The following is a 21,170-nucleotide window of genomic DNA, read 5'->3' on the forward strand; positions in this document are numbered from 1 at the left end:
TAGACCAATATGTGAATGATTTTGTTATTTTTTTGATATACTGACACTGTGTGAATGTGAATAAAATAGATTGAGGAACAAATGTTTTCCTTCCCTCTGACAACACAACAGCAGGTTAAGGAAAGGGGATTATATTGATGCTTATGTGTTAATTGAGGGGCAAGGCTACTTAATTAGGTCATTAGTGGCAGCAAACTGACCTCGTAAAGCCGGTCCTTGAGGGCTTTGTTTTTATATTCCTTGAGCCCCTTGTTGTAGAGACAAGGGTGCTCCTGCAGCCACTCCCCCAGGTCCATCTCCAGGCTCATCGAGGAGAGTGGTGGCGGCCTTCTTCCTTCCATTTTCCTGGGGCTGAGTAGCTACCTCTTGTGTCTGGGTAGCGGTACCTTCCTCCTGCAGGGGGGACTGGGGCTGCTCCGTATAGCCATCTCGGCTGCTGCAGGGGCTGATAACTCGAGCTCGTCGACCCGCAACACGTGCACGGAGGCGTCAGAACGCTGGGTCATGGTGACGTGCGCTCGGGGAGGTCACGGGCTCAGCCCGGCAGCGCCCGACAGCTTTATGGGGTCGGTAGGCGTCCGCAGCACACGTTATCATACCGTGGCTGAGCGGCGGAATGTCACGGTTATCTGCGATGGCTTACCAACCCGACGGACTCCAGGTGCTAGCCCGGACCCTTCCCGATGCCATCCCGGATAGACACGGCATTTGACAGTTGTCGTGGTGACCCACGATCATTTTGCTCGGACCAAAATGATCGTGAGACACTGCCGACGTCCAAGGTTTTCCACGGCGGGGTTACGATGCCGCGCCGGAAATCCAAGGTACGTCAGGGATAGTCACGGATACACTGCCGACTGATCATTTTTGCGTACGTCGGGAGGGCACCGTGACCACAAACCGTGGATGTGTGAACCCAGCATTAGCCCTTCCCCTAGTGACACATCGACAGAATAACATGAACCGACTTCATGCTCCGAACATACTTTAACATATTCCACTGACTGGGCAGGAGACAGCGGTCCCACAGCTATATAGCCCCATAAAACACCCCAGAAGAAGATGGCCTGCCGAAATGCCATCCACTTGTGCAGTGCTGGGGTGCGACAATAAAGCGAACAAATTTCCCGACAAATCGCTTTACAGACTATACCAGCTACCCCCAACCCGATAGTAACCCCGTTGCGATGGTGTACAGTTACTCATCCACGCGACCTTGACCCTTGACCTTGAAAGAAAGAGAGAATCGAGAGAGATAAAAGATAGATAGAAAAAGGAAAGAAAGAACAGCTAGAGATAAATGGAAAGAGACAGAATGAGAATGAAAGAATGAGAGAGAGAGGATGTGGTTGAAGGCGACTTAGTCCTATTCCAATTTTTCAATTATTTCACATGTTTTTGAAAACAGCTTTCTGCTCATAGCATTTCTGATAGCACCCAAAGACCTCTCTACATTCCAGTAATTTGATCTGTTTGTGTGTAAAAGCCATGGAAAAGGATTCAAGAATTAACTAAAAATATTAAAGTGGACCTTCAGGATATCTCTTCTGATACGTCTTTATCTTATCATCCCGCCCTCTCGTCGCCTGCAGAAGACATCTGGAAACTCTCATCCGACCTTGTCGTTCAGAAGTGGCACTCATGTCTGTCAAGTCACACTGATAGTTCAAATCATCAAGTTGGGTGAGGTGGGTGAGCTTTCCATGTCTTCGTTTAAATTCCCAACTAATCATCTTCCCTTTCCAGCTGAGTGGTAACTGGGTGAAGGTTAACTGTGGCCTTTAGACAAGACTAAGTAAACTGAGGAAGTTAGTAAATGAGTCCTTGGTAATGAGTTCGGTTCTTATCTTAAATAAGTACTACTACTTTCAGGCTGGGGCATGATATGGGTGAGAGGAGACAATCCCAAGATTGTGATGAGGTTTCCTTACTGTACTTACAGATACTTACAGAAGACCTCCTGGAAGAGGCTTACGCCTGTGACTCCAGATCTACATTAGCAACTTGTGGCAGTGTGTGGTGGATTATTTGTGCCTTGTAATTATATTTCAATTCTTGATTAGCCCAGAATTTGCCTAGTCTGGCCTCAAACTGAGTCACTGAGGTTGCTGCCACCACCCACTCAGGCAGTTAATTCCAGTTGTTTTTGGGAAAGCATACTTTCTTATATCCAACCGTGATCTTGACTTAAAAAATTTCAGTGAATTCCCCCTGCTGCTACTTTCTTCTCTAAGTTTCAGTATTCCTTCTCTACATGCATCATCATATTTCCCAGTGAGTAGCCTATCTTGTAGGCCTCAATTAGATCTCCTCGTGCTCTTCTATATGCTAGTGTCGGTATTCTCAGCTTCCTCTGTCTCTCTTTGTAGGTAAGTCCTTTAAGTTCAGGTACCATCCTAGTAGCCCTTCACTGAACGTTTTCCATCATTTCAATGTCTTTTGTAATGTGGGGAAAACTAGGAAAATCGATAACCTGTAATAACCGATGTGTGCTTGTGAATTAGGTGATGGTGCGGCCAGGCAGACATTCAGACAGACAGACAAACCAGTGACGGGTCAGCATCGCGTGGGTCTGACTCATAGTGAAGGTGCCGAGGATGGTTAAGTTAGGTTTCCTTTTACGGGGAACAACGAGGAGGAATTTTTCACCTAAGTCACGTGGGATAGAGGAACAGCTGTCTCTGAACTCCTGAGTTAGCGGAACAGGCCAAGTATCTGTATCAACAACCACCGTTTGGTGCTAGTTAGCCGGTAGCCACGCCAAAGGGGGGGAGGAGGAGTCGAGTTGGGGAAAGCGCGAGAGCTGCATATTCAGTCAAGCCTCGCCTCTCCTCTCAACAGGTACATGTGAAGTTAATTCCAACAGACGGTGATTATTTAGTGTTACAATGTTATTATTATACCTATAACGGTTAAGTCAGTCAAGCCTCACCTCTCCTCTCAACAGGTTCCCTACTGACTGAGTCGTTACCCCCTTGTTGTGTTAGAATGTAAAGTTACCCCTTTGTTGGGCTTCCATACCCATCCTCTGGTATTTTAGGAGCACAAATGTCTCATCCCATGATTAATTCAGTAATAGAAAAGATACTTTTTCTTGTTAGTCATTTGTTTAATCCAATGCTTGTGGGGACTCATGACCACCTCCTTGGTGTCCTGAACCCCCATGACTACCGTGCTTCCATGATCAACCCTGTGAACACATATTGGTGGTAGGAAATATTTTCAGTAATAATCATGTATCATTAAACCCTGATTGGGGTAGCTGTTATTTAACAACGGTTAAGTGTTTAGGCTATGGCCAGTGTATCACATCTTCATGTAATTGTAATAGTCTAAGAGATGAGTGAGCCCTTTAAGGTGATTGGAATGATGAGTTGAAATCAGTATTGTAAAGTAACTCAGTAAAAGCTCGCTACCATTACCAACAGAATAATGAGTTGTCAATAGCATTGTTAATTAATATCAGTGTGCTCGCTACCATTACCAACAGTGATGAATTGTAAATAATATTGTTACTTAATTTCAATAAGCTCGCTACCATTATATATCAACATAATGTGAATAAACCTCATAATTTAACATTTGTGTTGCATCACCCTAACAACTAGGAAGCACACTACTAGTTAAATATTAAAAACAGAGTTGAAGGCAACACACTTTCACCAGGTAAGGACTCCATACATGGTAGCTGCGGGGATCTTGTTTCTTAAAGGCCCCTCTAAGCGAATTTATGAGAAAAAATTATCACTCATGCAAACCAATATATTAAATGTATCAACGCATTTGTTATCAGTTTATGTTTTTTACCTGGATGGGGACACGCCTCACCCATAAAACTGCGATGTCTCCAACCAAAACTGCAGCGATGATTTTCATTAAGATGGTCAGATGGTTGGCTAATATGACATCACGAGATGGCACAGACAACTACTAATTTTCAACACCCAGTCAATAACAACAATGCAAACAAAACACCCAAAAGAACAAACAAACCACATGGCAAATTACTCAAACTCGTATAAGATCTGACCAAGATGCTTGCCCAGCTGGTGCTTGAAGGAATTCACTGAGATGACAGAAACAACAGAATCCGGCAAGCTGCTCCAAATGTTAATTGCTCTCAATGAGAAGAAGTGGGCTCTCACATCAGTGTTATAACGGGGGACATAAAGCTTATAGGAGTGACCTCTAGTGTCCCTATTATATCCTCTATTTTGGGGGATTCATGTCAAGTCAAGAATTTGGCCCATCGCTGGTATGCGGTAAAGCCACAAATTTGGCCCGTCGCTGTTACTGGGTTAAATATTTTCAGGCTGGGGCAAGATGGGTGAGAGGAGACATTCTCTAGACTGTGTTGAGTTTTCCCTACTTTAAACACTTTCAGGCTGGGGCCACAAATTTGGCCCGTCACTGTTACCAGGTTAAATACTTTCAGGCTGTCACAAGATGGGTGAGACAAGACATTCCCAAGACTGTGTTGAGGAGCTAAGGCGGGAGAGGGCCCAATGCTCCTTTAACATGGAAGAATTGACAAACTTCTTGGACGGAAGGAAGCAGTTGACAATTCGACGAAGAGAAATTGGTAAGTAGACAAGTTTTTTTTTTTTTTTTTTTTTTTTTTTTAGTCTGCTTTAACCATTTGACATTACTTATAATTATTTGTGTCATCTCAACTAAGAGTTATGGGGACCCTTGGGCTTGGCATTTTGTTAAGGTCTAGTAGGCTGAGCACCAGTGATGTGAGACAAAGATCAGCATTCACTTTGTCATAACTGCTTCTACCAAGATCTTTGCTGATGACCTTAAGTTGTACATCAACATTAAGACAGATTCCGGCCCAAATACAGCATGTGATGCAGTGTCAACAAGCTATAAATTCCCCTTTTCCTACATCTAAATCTTGGGGTCTTACTGTGAATTCTTTCAAGTGCGTTTTATTAAGATTCCAGAGACGTCAGATGAACTGGGAAGTTTTGGGCCTATCCGGACTTTATTACATGGACAACATAACCCTCCCTATAAAAGACATTGCCGTTGATTCAGGAATAACAGTTGATTGCACTTTAAAGTTTCATCAACACATTGCTAATATGTACTCAACAAAGCCAGAGGCATTATGCAGAATATCCTTAAAGCTACAGTTAATCGTGATGCTTCATTTATGGTCCCCCTTTTCATTACTCGTGCGCCCCCTGTTGGAATAATACTCTGCCGTGTGGAATACAGGCTATGTTGGAGACTTGAAGTTATTAGAGTCAGTTCAGAGGCGTTCGTCAAAGTACATTCGGGGTTTAGAAAATTTAAATTATCTTGCACATAAATAAATTTATTCTCAATACCCGTTCGTTTGTTCCGTCATGACATGATCAAGTACTGGCAGATCTTTCATAATAAATGTGCAATCTCCCCTTCAGACCTTTTTGTTCTAACTCCTGATCTACCCACTAGAGGCCACCAGTACAAAATAGCTCATGTTAGGACCCAGCTTGAACTAACGAAGAGGTCCTTCAGTGTCAGAGGAATTCCTTTGTGTAATTCCCTCCTTGAGTCCCTAGTCACCCTCCAGTCTCTATCTCTATTTAAATCAGCACTAGCTCATCATCTTGGGGACAAACTTTTAGAATATCATTAAATGGACTATAGCTCTTCATCTAATCTTATAAATTCTATTACAAGTTGACTGCACATGATGCACTATCCAGCTCTTTCACTAATATACTTGTTTTTGTGTAAGTAATTATATATTGAGAGCTGGCGCATCTGCAGAGTGCTGGCTTCCTAGTACCCCCTCCTCATCATGTGGATTGTGGGGTCGGGAAGCCCACCAGGTGAGTAAACCAGGAGGGGGGCTGCAAGTTAGCCCCTTCAAATCTGGGTAATTAGGTTTATTTAAATACAAGTAATTTTTTTTATTTATTTTTTTTTTTTTTTTACGTCGCTGCCTCTTGCGCCGGTAGGCATCTTCCTGGTGGGGCCTGATGGTCGGCCCAAGGCTTCTTCCAGGTGGGGCCTGATGGTCGGCCCAGCCCGTTCTGGCGCAGGCGAGTGTTTATAGTGGCGCCATCTTGCATTGGCTCATGCTGCCCCCCGGAACTCGTTCTTGATTCGCTTGGACGGCTTCCTCTAGAGTCCGGGTTGATGGGTGGTCTTCAGGACAGCATGTGGGTAGTTTTAAGCCACTCGGCGGTGACTGAAAAATCCGAGTGGTAGCGTGGGGATTCGAACTCGCGTCGTCCTTCACGCGGTGAATGTGGGCCCAGTACGCTACCACTTCGGCCACTGCCTACCCAAATTACATATAGATAATTAACCCTTTCAGAACAGCTGATGTGCACTGACCCAGCTTTTATAGATGAGGTTCCTATTGAGTACCTAAGCCACGAAGAACTCTACAGTAATGAGTTACGCAAGGTTACACACCTGACCAAGAAGATGGCAGACCTAAACATTTCCCTAAGGTGGGTTGGCTGGGGCTGTGGTGTGTGAGCTGAATACTTGACCATTTAATGTCATTTCAAAGTTACTTATCAGCTAAACCTTCTCTACCTGGCTTTATCCTTTTATCTCTCTTTGAAATGCTGACAAACTGGTTTCCCTTGTATGTAAGAACCTTTTATTGTGAAAGCTCCATGTTCTTAAACCTTATTTTTAAGCAGTTCAGCCGTGAAATACTGACCAATTGCAGTGTTGTAGCAGAAAAGCTTAATCCTCTTTCACACCAATGATCAATGAGCTTTTTGCTGTCCTTCATCTTCCACCTTTGAGTAGATAGTTAGTGTAGCTTGTCACAAACAGCCTCGTAAGGACCAGCAGGTCTGCTGTTGTTTGTTCTTCCTTCTTCCTTTGTGTCCTTTGTGATATATCAACTAAATAATTATTTGCAGAATTTAGAAAATTTAAACAGTTAAATCCTTACACCATTCTTCCATTAAAAAACATCTAAAGAATTGTGTCTTTAGGCTTATGAAACCTATATGAGAATAAGCTTGATTATGCACATTTTTTTTTATGAATTGTGCAAATAATGCAGAGAGCTGAACTCAACTATGGCCCTTGAACTTCTGAGAGATGGCAACCCTCTTGGCCTCCATATGTCCATGTTCTCCGATGCACTGCAAGGCCTGGCATCCCCTGAGCAACAGCAAAAGTGGGTCAGCATGATTGTCAAGAACAAAGTGATTGGAACATATGCACAGGTGAGTTGCATCGAGGCATTAATGACTTGGATGATCAGGGGATTCATCCTCTCATAGGCTCTGTGTTCCTGCCCATGGCTAGCATTCAGTCCAGACCTTCATTTGACTGGTTGAAGTGAGGCATGCAGTCCCTCACCTAAAACTTATACCCCTGCCAAAAATTAATATATTGAAATATAGATAATATAGTGAGAACTAATTTTGAGAGAAGTGTAATGTAAAGGTGGTGTCTTTCAGACTGAGATGGGTCATGGCACTTTCCTAAGAGGACTGGAAACAACGGCAACCTATGATTCAAAGACCCAGGAGTTTGTGCTTCACTCACCCACCATCACCTCAACAAAGTGGTGGCCTGGAGGATGTGAGGCACTTGAATAGTCAACTGTATAATGTGTGAATGTTTTATGCATCCTCATACAAGTAATATTTTTAAGGCTGGCTGAGTTATTTCTGGACTGTTGTAATTGCATTTTGTATTAGAATTAGTAATTACTAGGATAGTCATATTTAGTCCTTTTCTTTTGTTCTTTCCTCTTCTTCATCCTCCTCCTCCAAAAGCAAGAGTGAGAGAGTATTACTTTGTGTATCCCTTCTTTTCATCATGGCACTCAAGTGGGCAAGACATCTAGTGTGGCTATTGTGATGGCTCAGCTGTACACCCAAGGCCAGTGCCATGGTCCCCACCCCTTCTTTGTGCAGCTGCGAGACCTCAACACCCATCGCACTCTGCCTGGTGAATGTTTAAGCACCTTATGTATCTTAGCTTTGGAGTCATGTGATGAATAAGAGTATGTCCATGGCAGCAAAAAAGGATCTTTTCCGTTTGGCGTACAGCGCTAAAATTAATTTTAATATAGATTTTCTTATGTATTTTTGTCCGTAGAATCCGAATATGACAACCGTTTTATGGAGAAACGAACAGTTTTTAAGTTATTTTCCTTTACGCTGCAGCCGCCGCAGCCTCAAATTTGCTCGCTGAGGGCTTTGGGTCGGGGAGATTATTTAAACTACTCCAACCGAAATTTACGACCTACTAACGGGGGCTGCGCCCTCGACCCCCTAATAACCAGGGGCTACGCCTCCTGGACCCCCTCATGTATATGTGACTTATTTCAGCGAGGAGGTATTTCGCAACACCCGCTGCAGCCTCGCGGCCAGCACCAGAGGCGACGCTTTGTAAACATTATCCCATATTTTCAAGAGTAAAAAAAAAGTCCTTGAATTGGATTTTCAAAGCGTTTCCATGACTGCTGAAGGTTTGCAAACGGAAAAGATCCATAAATTGTATATAATACTGAATATTACGACTTTTTAAAGTTTGAATTCCTTCAGTAATAGATAGGAAGAAAATAACTTTAAAGGCAAATAACTCAAAAACTGTTAATTTCTCCAAAAAAATAATGTGATATTCTGATTCTACGGACAAAAATACATAGAAAAATCTATATTAAAATTACTTTTAGCGCTGTACGCCAAACGGAAAAGACCCGCAAAAAATCCTCATATGCTCCTTGTTACTCTCCTGTCCTTTACCTCTTTTATTCTTTTAGCTCTGATATTTCAACACTTCTTCCTAAGCACTGGGAAAATTATGTCTGTATCCACCAATGTTTATAATATTCCCTGCAGAGAAGCATATCCTTCCCTCTTTTCTTAGAGTAAAGGAGGCAGCTGAAGGGCAGTAAAAATATTCAGAAAAAGACTTCAAAATTGTTATTATTAATATTATTATAACTATTATTATTATTATTATTATTATTATTATTATTATTATTATTATTATATCCACATATTTCAATTTTTAGAAGTCATTGATCTAAATATTTATCTCCCTGTGAGAAAAGTTTGCCACAGAAGTAGCATTGGCATGGAGAGGGTATCTAGCTACATTCATGACATTTCCTTTGCTGAGGATGAGGATGGTGGTGATGGTGCTGACCACGTTGCTGAACGACTTTCAGGAGTCACCGTCGGGGAGATCGGGCCCCGCCTCGGCATTAACAGCCAGGACAACGGCTTCCTAAGTTTTAACCACTTCCGCATCCCTCGCACAAACATGCTCATGAAGCATTCCCAGGTCACTGAGGTAAGGATCTAGACTATCATGATTATGGATAACACTGTCACTACCATTTGTTGACTCCTCAATAAGAATTGCATAAGAACTAAGCCACTAGCAATTTTTTGAATGAGAGTTTTTTGTTCTCTAGATTTGCATTTTATTTTTGTTTACCAAATTCACTGCATAGACATTATGAATAAATGACTAGTAGGTTTTCAGAGAATTTAAGGTGTCAAGAATTTAAGAACTTAAAACACTGTTCACCAGTTCTATTGATATTTTTTTGTATTCCGTTTTCATATCTTTACTGGAGTTATGGGAATTCTACTTTCACTCATTATCTTCTCTCTCTTACCTGAATCAGGATGAGGAAATACTTTCAAGCTATAACTATTAACTCCGCTCAACCCTTGCCACCTAACTATGCTTCCTCCCAGGATGGTACGTACATCAAGCCAATCCACCAAAAACTTTCTTATGGAACAATGGTGCAGACTCGTGTGGGAATTGCCTTTATGTGTGCCAGAAAACTAGCTTGTGCTGTCACCATAGCCACCCGATACTCTGCAGTGCGCCATCAGTCAGAGCTTATTCCAGGGTAGGTTTTGAGTTCAGTTATGTTTTGTTCATTCATAATTAAAATGAATCACAGTACTGCATCAGCAAAGTGGTTGCTGTATGTAAATTAGTTTAATAATCAACATACTTCTTATTCCTAACATCACCTGATATCCTGGATCAAGTAGGGTTTAGGGAGTCACAAACTGAAGATTCAGAATCAAGGGAGTCAATAAAAAGTAGAGATTTGCAGACTCACACTAACACACATGTAGGTTGAAATCTGGAACATATGATATTTATGCAGTCCACACACACACTCATACACAATAATGTACGAAAAACTGTTTTCAGATTTTATGAATGAGGATTTGGTGTTCTAATTCGGCTGTTCTTGCACTGTGTTCTAGGGAGCCAGAGCCACAAATCCTGGAGTACCAGACTCAACAGTACAAGTTACTGCCCCACATCGCCTCAGTGTTTGCTTTTATTTTTGCAAGCAGGAGTCTGTTGGAAGTGTATCACAAAGTAACAGCAGATATTGGAAAGGGAAATGTGAATTATCTGCCTGAGGTATTATTTTATTTTCCAGTAGTCTCAGGTTTACTTTCATTTTCACTGAGGTACAATATGTAAATACAAGCACTTACCAGGAGGTATGCAAGCACACCAACTTATGTTGTCTCTTTTCAGCTTCACTCACTGTCGAGTGGATTGAAAGCTGTCAGTTCTCAAGATAGCACTTTGGGTATAGAGACATGTCGCCTGGCCTGTGGAGGGCATGGATACATTGCATCATCAAGGCTGCCTCTTCTGTACACAAGTACAACCTGTGCCATCACCTATGAGGGCGAGAACACTGTTTTGTATTTGCAGGTAGCCAGGTGAGGAAGAGAGGTATTGTTAATGTTTATACAATGTTTCTTTGTTTTCAAACACAATAGAAAATTTTGACAATTCATAGTCCACTACTATAGTCTTCCAAATATGTCGAGGCCGGTCTGACGGGGGCCTGAAAGGGGAATTCCCTTGGCTCGGTGTTGCCTGATGTACTAGCAACAATTATTGTCTCATTGTTAGATTACTTCTAAATGAAACTTCATAATAGTGCATTTATATGAATTTCTAATAAGGATGTATAGAGAGCTTTGAATATTGTTCTAGTGGAATGATAACAATGACTTGTACAGATACCACAAAATGTAGCAACTCTGTTCTCCACTGTTGCTATTTCTGAGGCTGGGTCAAAGGTACATTGACCACGCTAATCCGCAGGTACATGAGAGGTTGATTCTCATGATAACCTGACACACACACACACACACACACTCACACACACACACACACACACACACACCAAGACTGGAATATGCAGCATTAGTGTGGTCACCCAGATTGAAGAAAGAAATTAGAAAGTTGGAAAGAATACAAAGAGCAGCGACTAAATTACCGGATATTCTGAGAGAACATACTTATGAAGAAAGACTGGAGAAATTGGGACTAACAACACTGGAGAGAAGAAGAGAGAGAGGGGACCTAATAGCATTGTACAGGATACAAGAGGGATTGGAGAAATTGGACAGGGGAGACCTAGTAGTACGTGACAGAAGTGTGACTAGAGGCAATGGTAAGAAATTGAAGAAGAGCGACTGTAGGAGAGACATCAAGAAATACAGTTTTCCATACAGAAGCACAACGGACTTGACGAATAGACTGTGCAAAAACGATTCATGAATTTAAAGCCAAACTGGATAATAAGTGTTATGGAGACGGGACAGCATGAGCCTAGTACAGGTATTGTGTCCTTGAAGAGGTCGCATAAATCAAAAACAATGTAAATCAAACAAGAGGTAGGTTTCTATCGAAAAATAAATATTCACTTCATGCAGTGGAGAGAGAGAGAGAGAGAGAGAGAGAGAGAGAGAGAGAGAGAGAGAGAATATCCATATCACCGAGATATCCACTCAGGCACTCAGCCTCAGCCTCACTCATGTGAGGAAGAAATGAGGGACACCATGAGCGACTGGCTAGTATTGGTACCAGTACCGAGCAGTCTGGTACTGGTACCGAGCCGTCTGGTACCGGTATACCGAGCAGTCTGGTACCGGTACTGTACCATATAGCTGGTACCGTTAGTACTGGTACTGGTACCGGTACCTGCCCACCCCTATTGTTGAGTAGCGTGGCAGTGTGGGTACTGTATTGTTGTTCAAGTGGCGCACAGGAAGAACTGAGCTCAGCTTTGTGGCCGCGGCGCCGTGTGAGTCCAGTTGCGTGAGACATCTGGTGGCCACTCCATAAAATATCGTGTGTAAGTGAAAAAACGTGTAAATTAAACATTTATTTGGATTTTGGACCCCGCGTTATTTAAAAAACGCGTAAACCTAACTCGCGTAAATCGAGTTACCTGTACTGCTCTTTTCCTGTATTTCACAACTAGGTAAATACACGCACACATTGAGAGAGAGAGAGAGAGAGAGAGAGAGAGAGAGAGAGGTGTGGCTACTTTGAATCAAGGGTTGGCTGAGAGAGAGAGAAAAAAAAATAGTAGATATCACAATAAGAAAAACATCAATAATGCCAGAGATTCCTATTTCACAAAATCGACAAGCACACACACACTGACAAAGAGATAGACAGAGAGAGAGAGAGAGAGAGGGAGGGAAAGAGGAAATAAATCGCACTTCCTTGCTAAGCCTTTAATTATTGCTAGTACATCTGGCAACGCCGCACCAGGGGACTTCCCATTTAGGGCCTCGCCAGGCTGGCCTCGACATATTTGGAAGACTATAGTTGTGTTATGATCTTTCATTACTATTTGTTTCACAAAGAGTTTAACTACATATTTGTGTTTTCATATTTTGGGTACACACACTCGCACGCACTCCAAGAGACCGAGCAAGGCGGACGTGTTGTCGCTTGCTCCCCCACTCCCTGTGCTGGGATCAACTGTTGGTTGACACCTGTGTTGTTGTGTTTACAGGGTCAGGGTTATGCTGAGAGGCCCGTCTCCCATTTAACCCGTGGGCTTGGCTATGGGAAAGCCGAGAAGTGGCCGAGAAACGTCAAAATCACACTGCATTTTGAGACTAAGAAAAGAGCATGGAATGTACATCAGAGTACTCCTCTCATAACCATAAAGCCGTTAAAAATGTTTACTTTTACTCAAACTCCATTATTTTTGGGTGGTGTTTGTTACAAAATAAACAGTCTCGTGACGCGTGGCATCTAACCGAGAGTCGCTTGTTGTCTACTGTAGAGAATTTGACAAGTGATTATTGTATGGATAGCTATTTCAGTCTGCCATGACCTTACAGCACCACCTATGACAGAAAAGCCCATCTCAAGATCACTCACTCACCACAATGACCCAGAGCATATATGGCGGGTTGCTCTATGCCACCACCACCTACAATTAGCTCGAATAAGGTGTTTTATGGTGAGCCCTTTTTAGGGTCCACCGTACCACATCCACGACTCGTGAAAGCCCTGAAAAGGGTCTGCCGACGTTCTCGGGTTAAAGAACTTAAAAAAGCTAGTGTAAGATGAGTGAGGAGGAAGAGGGGTGGCAGACACCGAATAGAAGAGAAAGAGGAAAGAGAGCAAGACTGAAAATGCGAGAGGGAGCTGTGGGAGGGGATTAGGATAGTGAAGATTGTTATGAATCTAGCGAGCCAAATTTTTCTGGTTTTGGAAATAATGAACTGTCTCTGTACAGAAAGTGTTGCTGGTGGAAAAGAAACTGAATATGTGGATCGGAAAAGTCCAGATCATGGAGGATGAAGATATGGAAGGTAAGAAGATGCACAATGACTTACGGGCAAGAGTGCGAAGTCTAGAAGTAAGGGGGAAAAAAATTAGTTCAGGAAAATGAGGAGTTGAAAGAGGAGTTGGCAAAATATGAAAATATGATGAAGGAAGGACTAGGAGTGGTAAGAAAGGAAAATGAAGACCTGAAAGAGATAATGGGCAAGGAAGAAAAGAGAGTAAGGGAGGAAGTGATGGGTGAAATAAAGACCTGGAAAGTTGAACATGAAAAAACTAATGTAGACTTCCAGGAAATAATTGAAAAGCAACTGAAAGAGGAGAAAGAAAATGTAGAAAAAGAGGTGGTCAAGGTCATAAAAAAGAATGAAGATTTAGTAAGAGATGTAGCAGACAAGAAAAAGTCTTATAATATTCGGAATGAAAGAAAAATACATAATGTATAAACCAAGAAGGGATAAGGAAGGACTTAAGTCAGTGAAGGACTTACTGAAGAACTTGAATGACGAAGAAATACAAAACCTTGAGGAGAAGGTGGAAGAGATTGTTATGATGGGCCCTTACATAAAAGGTAAGACAAGGCCAGTTAAATTAAGATTTAAATCACAGAAGGTAACTGAGGAAATATTGTACAGAACAACTAAACTAAGGGAAATAGATGAATGTAAGGAAATATACATAAAGAAAAATAGAAATGAAGAAGAAAGGAAGAAATGGAATGAATTACAAGCAGAGGCAAAAGAAAGAAATAATGAAAGATCAGAAGAGGAAAAAAAGTTGTTTTTTTTGGAGAGTTCTGGGAGATCGAGTAAAGAAATGGTATATAAGGGAAAAGCCGAAAGAGAACAGAAGCTAGACAAGATTGAAACAAATAAGGAATTAAGTGTGATGTTTACAAATGTAGACAGGATAATATCTAGAAAACTGGAACTACAAGACTACTTAAAGGAAAAAGAGCCCAAGATTGTATGTTTAATGGAAATAAAGCTGAATGAGGTCATTCAAATAGTGTTTGATAATAATTACAATGTATGGAGGAACGATAGAAAGGGTAAAGGTGGTGGAGGAGTTATGATAATGACGAGGAAGGAGGTATTAGTGAAATAAGTAGGATATGGAGAAGGAAAGGCAGAAATAGTGAGCGTTAATCTAGAGAACAAAAGCAGAGAAATGATGATGATAATAGCAACCTATGTATACCACCAAGAACAAACTCATGGAGCAAAGAATATGCAACCATGATTGAAGATACCATTCAGAGTCTGAGTAGGTTACTCAAAGCAAACAAGAGTCTTGTTAATTGGAGACCAGCTGTAAGGAGGTAAATTGGTAAACATTTGAAAGTGGAGGTAGTGAAATGGCATGGGGGAAAGATTTCTAAGATTGACTGTGGAAAATTTGGTGATGCAGTGGGTGATGGAGAACACACGATACAGGGATGATGATGAACCGGCAAGACTGGACCTGGTGCTAACAAAGGGAATGCACTTGTTAAATGAATTAAGATATGTGTGTCCCCTAGGAAAGAGCAATCATGTGATACTAATAGAGATGGAAACAGAGGAGGAAGGCACTGAGGGGGACGAATCATATAAAAGAAACAGGAGACACTATAGGAAGGCAGACATAGAAAATCTTAAGAAATATTATGAAGAGCTAGACTGGGAAAAGTTGAAGAGAACAAGGGAGGTGCAGGAAAAGTATGATATTTTTATGGAGGCGTATGAAACGTGTCATGAAATATGTCCCATTGTATAAACCCAAAGAAAGAGGAAAGAAGGATTGGTTTAATGCAAGATGTGCAGATGCAAAGGAAAAAAGAGACAAAGCATAGAAGAGATAGAAAAAAAATAAGAATCAAAGGAACAAAGAAGATTTTAAGATAGCAAGAAATTAATACGTGAAGATAAGGAGAGAAGAGAAAGGATATGAAAAGGATATTGTTGAAAAGTGCAAGGAAGAACCTAAACTGTCTTATAGATTCATAAATGGAAAAATCAAACCAAGGAATGGAAATTAGATAATTGAAGATCCTAAAGACATGACTGAGCTGCTAAACAAGAGGTTCCAGCAAGTTTTTACAAAAGAATCACAATTCAATGAACCACAAGATGACAAGATAAATGTTCAAATGGATGAAGTCATAGTAAATAAAGAGGAAATATATAAAATAATGGAGGAGCTGGAGGAGAGGAAAGCAATAGGACCGGATGAAGTCTCAGGTTTTATACTGATGAATGCAGAAATCAGCTGGTTGGACCGGTATATGATATCATAAAGTGCTCAATATCAACTGGTAAAGTACCAAAGGAGTGGCGGAGGGCTGAGGTGGTCCCTATATATAAGAGCGGGAAAAAGGAAGAACCTCTGAACTTCAGACCAGTATAGTTTGTAAAATATGCGAGAAAGTGATAAAGAAACAATGGACAAAATTTCTAGAAGAACACAATATAATTACAGATAAGCAGTATGGTTTTAGAAAAGGACGTTCAGATAAACAGTATGGTTTTAGAAAAGGACGTTCATGTGTAACAAACTTACTGAGCTTTTACTTAAGTGTGACGGACATAACACAGGAGAGGGATGGATGGATGGATTGCGTGTATCTGGAGCTGAAGAAGGCTTTTGACAAAGTTCCACATACAAGACTACTATGGAAGCTGGAAAATAAAGGAGGAATGAAAGGGAAAATCAAAAACTGGATGGAGAGTTACTTAAGGGGAAGAGAGATGAGAACAGTGGTAAAGGACATGAAATCAAAATGGAGAAATGTAGATAGTGGGGTACCTCAAGGATCGGTATTGGCACCAATACTTTTCCTAGTATATATTAATGATATGCCAGAGAAAGTAAGCAATTACATGAGCCTGTTTGCAGACGATGCGAAATTGCTGAGACATATAAGAAACAATAAAGATTGTGAAATTCTGCAAGAGGACCTAAATAAGATTTGGGACTGGAGTTTGAAATGGGAGATGGAGTTCAATGTGAAGAAATGTCATGTAATGGAAATGGGAAAGAGTGAACGGAGACTAAAATGAACATATAGAATGGGGGATGGAGAAATATTAAAAGTTCAAAAAGAGAGAGGTCTGGGAGTGATAATACAAGATAATCAACAGTCAGAGAGTCATATAAATAGGATATTCGGAAATACGTATAGAATGGTAAGAAATATAGGAATAGCATTCCACTACATGGATAAAGATATGATGAAAAAGATGATTACCACTATGATTAGACCAAAGCTGGAATATGCGGGAACTGTGGTCTCCCCATAAGAAGAAACATAAAAAAAAACTAAAAAGAATACAAAGGATGGCAACGAAGATGGTTCCAGAACTAGAGGGATTGTCATATGAAAAAAGGTTAAAGGAAATGAACCTGCCAACATTGGAACAAAGAAGAGAAAGGAGAGACCTAATACTAATTTATAAATTGCGAAATAAAATGGAAGAGGTAGATAACGAGGAGTTGCTACTAAGAGAAGTAAGAAACACCAGCAACACACGAGGACACAGTAAAAAATTGAGGAAAGAAAGATGCATGAGACAAAAAAATATAGCTTTCCCCAAAGAAACATAGAGGTTTGGAACAGACTACCTAAGTAAGGATGCAGTATTGGCAAAGAGTGTTCACAACTTTAAAGAAAAACTGGACAAGTACAGATGTGGAGACGGGACTACACGAGTGTAGCTCAGGCCTTGTAAAATTACAACTAGGTAAAATACACACACGTACACACACACACACACACACACACGTACACACACACACACACACACACACACACACACAGTGCCTGAGATTTTATATAATTTGAATCATAATTTATCTAATGACAGGTACCTCATCAAATCATACCAAGCAGCCATGAAGGGTAAGCCAGTATTGCCATCGGTCTCATACCTCTGCACACCACCAGCCATTCAGCGGACAAACTCACTTTCCAGCAAAGGTGCTCAAAGATACAACCTTCTACCCAAACTAGGGATTTATAATCCATCTGAGACTACTCATATCTTTATGCCTAGTAATTCTCAGTATCAAGAGCTGCTACCAAAATAATTGGAGCAGTAATTGAGTATACTTTGCTTCCCAACTTACTTGCTCACCATAACAGAAATTTTAAGACAACTTACCATAATCGAAATTTTGTTTAATTAAAGATTTGAAAGAAGCCTTCAGGACATCCTCAGCTTCTCTGGTGAAGGAGGTTGAGGCCCGCCTTCAGAAGCTGTGTGACATGGGCCAAGATTTTCCTCATGCCTGGAACTCTTGCTCAGTGTCACTAGTTCATTGTGCTGAGGTGGGCACACTAATGTGAAGTCTTCACCTTAGTGAACATGGGCAATATTGTGAGGATAATTCTTAAAACATGAATTGATAATTTAGCTTAGTTTATTCTTATTTCCATCCTGCAGCTTCACATCAGGTATTATATATGCGAGCAGTTCCTGAGGACAGTAGAGAGTGTTACTGTGAGTGAAGGGGTGAAGAATGTTCTGCTGGGTCTGTGTCGCCTCTACCTGATCCATAATGCGATCCTAAACCAAGGACACTTCCTAAGGGTGAGCTCTTTTATTTCAAAGTTTTTTTTTTTTTTTTATTTTTATTTTTTTTTTTTTTTTTTTTTTTTTTTTTAGTGGAGGAGATGTATAAGAATGGGTGGAATATAATGTCTCTGTAATCTACTTTTGTGTCTGATGGCAAAATTCAGATCTAACAAACTTTTTCCTTCTACCTTACTTATCATTCCCTCAATCACCACGGCCAGTCAATCTGTCAAAAACATTTTGTGTATTTTCCGCGATTCAACATTTACATTGACAATGTCACTGGATTGATCTGTAATTTATTTTCTTTCGTATTGTGAAATGATCATAGCTCAATCCTGTGACACAGTTGCAAGCAAAGTTGCATAGCAGGAGCAACCACTGTGCTGCTTCATATCCAAATTTCTACAATCTGTGGATCTTTTCACCCCTGGCAGAGTGGGGCCTTAAGTGAGGCAGAGCTTTCTCTGTTGGAGGAAGAAATGTGTGAGTTGCTGGCTGAACTCCGAAAGCAAGCAGTTCCTTTGGTTGATTCCTTTGACATCCGTGATGAACTGTTGGGCTCCACACTGGGTGCCTGGGATGGGCAAGTGTACCAGAGGTGAGTGAGATTCTGTGTCCCTTTACATTTGCAAGTAGCTGTTTGTTTTGATTTGGTTATCTTGCATTGGGAGAGATAAATTTGATGTGGTTTTTTTTTGTTGTCTATTCAAATGTAGTATTTAGGGTTACCACTCATCCCTTACAATACGGAATTGTTCCGTATTGGAGAATTAAATGATGCTTTCTATTTTGAACCATACGGAATGTCATTTGTTTCATATTTGGCTGTCTGAATGGTCAAGCAGATAAAATTCAGTATTTTAATATTTAAAATTTAAAATTTAAAAAACATTCACCAAAAAACAGTCCATAAAATTATGAATTTGTCATGGGTCATCCTAAAATACATGTAAAGTAAGTGACATAACATCTCTCCCCCTTCCTTCTTCCTCCACCACCAGCAGGCAGCAGCTGTCAGTCAGGCAGGGATAGAAGTGGAGTAATGACAGATAGGGTTACCACCCATTCCTCAAAATACGGAATCGTTCCGTATTTCAGAGTGAGATGTTGCATTCCGTTTTGAACCTACACAGAATGCCAATTGTTCTGTATTTGACTGTCTGAATGGGCAAGCAGATAAAATTCAGCATTTTAAAACTGTTGTGATGGCATTTTTCGGTCAATCACAAAACCAGTCTGCAAAATTATGTGTTTGTCAAGGGTCGTCCTGAAATGCGTGTACAATACACGATGTAATGTCCCTCCCCCTTTCCTCCTGCCTCCATCAGCAGCAGGCAACAACTGTCAAGTCTGGTCAGGCTACAGAAATTTTAGGGTTGCCACCCATCCCTTAAAATACAGATTCGCTCCGTATTGTAGAGTGAGATGTTCCATATGTTTCTGAGCTCAAGGTGGTAACCCAAGATATATTTATTTTTTTATTCCTTTAAGGTTGTATGATGAGGCTCTCAAAAGTCCCCTCAACAAGACTGATGTACCCAAGGCTTACTACCAATACCTGCGCCCCCTCTTGAAATCTAACCTCTAGAATTAAGGTCAGTTGTGTTTCCCTAAATCTGACTCACATTTTTTTCTCTGTTCTGGTCATGGTGTAAAGGGTTGGCATGTGCATGTCATAGACTTTGGAAGAATGTTTATTGTTAAGTCACAGTAGAAAATTCATATATATTTTCTGACTGCAAAAAGGAATTATGTGTAGTGGAACTGTTTCATGGCCTTAGTATCTGTAGTAGTGCATTCATATATGTTTCCTGACATTATATATATATATATATATATATATATATATATATATATATATATATATATATATATATATATATATATATATATATATATATATATATATATATATATATATATTAGAAAAAGTGTGTAGGGTAACATTTGTATGGCTTTAGTAGCTTAACCTTCAGTACCATGGCCTTGCAGTATATGATCATTTTCATCTCTAATTTAACTGTATCAAACAACCTATCATATCTATAGTCACAAAGCATTCTTAAGCAGCTCAATTCACGTGTAACCTGGTGCATTGGTACGAGTATGACATTTTGTACTGCAGATTGCTTTTTGTATGTAGGCATTAAAAGTAAATAATACCAAAGTTGTTTTCTTATTTCTTATGCAAACATGTATAGTACTATTAGATGCTAAATTGATTGATGGCACACTCCAGTTTTATTAACAACTGGTATACAGTAAGTGTTCTAAAGCTCTCTCTCTCTCTCCTGTTTATAATCAATGACACATTTGGAACAAAAAATGATGGCACAAAACATAATTGTAAACAAATACATTAATTCAGACTGCACCACATTTTTCTTTAATCTTGTAGTGTGAGAATGGAACAAGCAACCACTTTCAGTGCTCCAGTGTAACATGACTGACTTGTTTAAAAAACACAAAAAGTTTTTTTAATGGATGGAGCATGTTTAACAAAAGAATAGCAAAGGGAAAATTATGCTACCTCAAGAAAATAGAAACAATGAGTGAAGACAGGTGGGCCAAACAGGTGTTTATGGCATGTAAGGATAGATCACAGTGGTGCAAGGAACTTGAGAAATGTAAGACAAGGGAGGGAATAGAGATAGAGTGGAATAACGTATAAAGGAGCTAAGGGAGAAAATTGAAGTTAATGGCCATCAAGAATGAAACAAAGAGCACTTTAATATAAGATGGTACAGAAACAAAAAGAAGACATAGGAAAGGAAGAATGGTACACAGGAGACTGGAGAAGTAAATTGCTATTCAAAGCTAGAAGTGGAACATTAGAGGTGAATGGTAGAAACAAAGCGGAACAGATGCAAGGGTGTCAGGCATGCGGGTTAGAGAAGGAGACCCTGGAACATTTTATAATAGAATGCGACAGGTACAATAGACAGAGGCAGGAACTATACAGACAAATAACTAGAGCAATTGAGAGACAGGAGTGGGAAGTCAGGAAGGAGGAGGAGGACAGAGGCTTGA

At 40.5% G+C, this 21,170-nt stretch overlaps 1 protein-coding gene across 5 annotated transcripts; it reads left to right on the forward strand.

The window, feature by feature from the left end:
• Positions 1-1,274: 1,274 nt before the first annotated feature.
• LOC127008563 (peroxisomal acyl-coenzyme A oxidase 1-like) lies at positions 1,275-20,060 on the forward strand. Of its 5 annotated transcripts, none has more exons than XM_050880756.1 (15): positions 1,275-1,808; positions 4,436-4,582; positions 6,320-6,458; positions 7,031-7,196; positions 7,434-7,557; positions 7,810-7,929; positions 9,158-9,282; positions 9,696-9,856; positions 10,227-10,389; positions 10,510-10,700; positions 17,427-17,539; positions 17,751-17,890; positions 18,006-18,152; positions 18,575-18,738; positions 19,632-20,060. In XM_050880756.1, exons 2-15 carry the CDS (start codon positions 4,447-4,449, stop codon positions 19,726-19,728), a joined length of 1,986 nt encoding a protein of 661 aa, XP_050736713.1. In that variant the 5' UTR covers positions 1,275-1,808; positions 4,436-4,446; the 3' UTR covers positions 19,729-20,060. The 5 variants fall into 5 exon arrangements, with proteins under 5 accessions (XP_050736713.1, XP_050736714.1, XP_050736716.1 ...); XM_050880757.1 differs by having other exon boundaries at positions 1,275-1,692; XM_050880759.1 differs by having other exon boundaries at positions 1,275-1,683.
• The last annotated feature ends 1,110 nt before the right edge of the window (positions 20,061-21,170 follow it).

The sequence above is a fragment of the Eriocheir sinensis genome, chromosome 38, assembly GCF_024679095.1.
Source record: "Eriocheir sinensis breed Jianghai 21 chromosome 38, ASM2467909v1, whole genome shotgun sequence".
In the NCBI taxonomy this organism is placed as follows: Eukaryota; Metazoa; Arthropoda; class Malacostraca; order Decapoda; family Varunidae; genus Eriocheir; species Eriocheir sinensis.

Coding starts and splice junctions, on each gene's coding strand:
- LOC127008563 (XM_050880756.1), top strand. CDS start 4,447: ATGGGTGAGACAAGACATTCCCAAGACTGTGTTGAGGAGCTAAGGCGG. Junction 7,197..7,433: donor TGATTGGAACATATGCACAG/GTGAGTTGCATC, acceptor GGTGTCTTTCAG/ACTGAGATGGGTCATGGCAC. Junction 18,153..18,574: donor ACCAAGGACACTTCCTAAGG/GTGAGCTCTTTT, acceptor CACCCCTGGCAG/AGTGGGGCCTTAAGTGAGGC.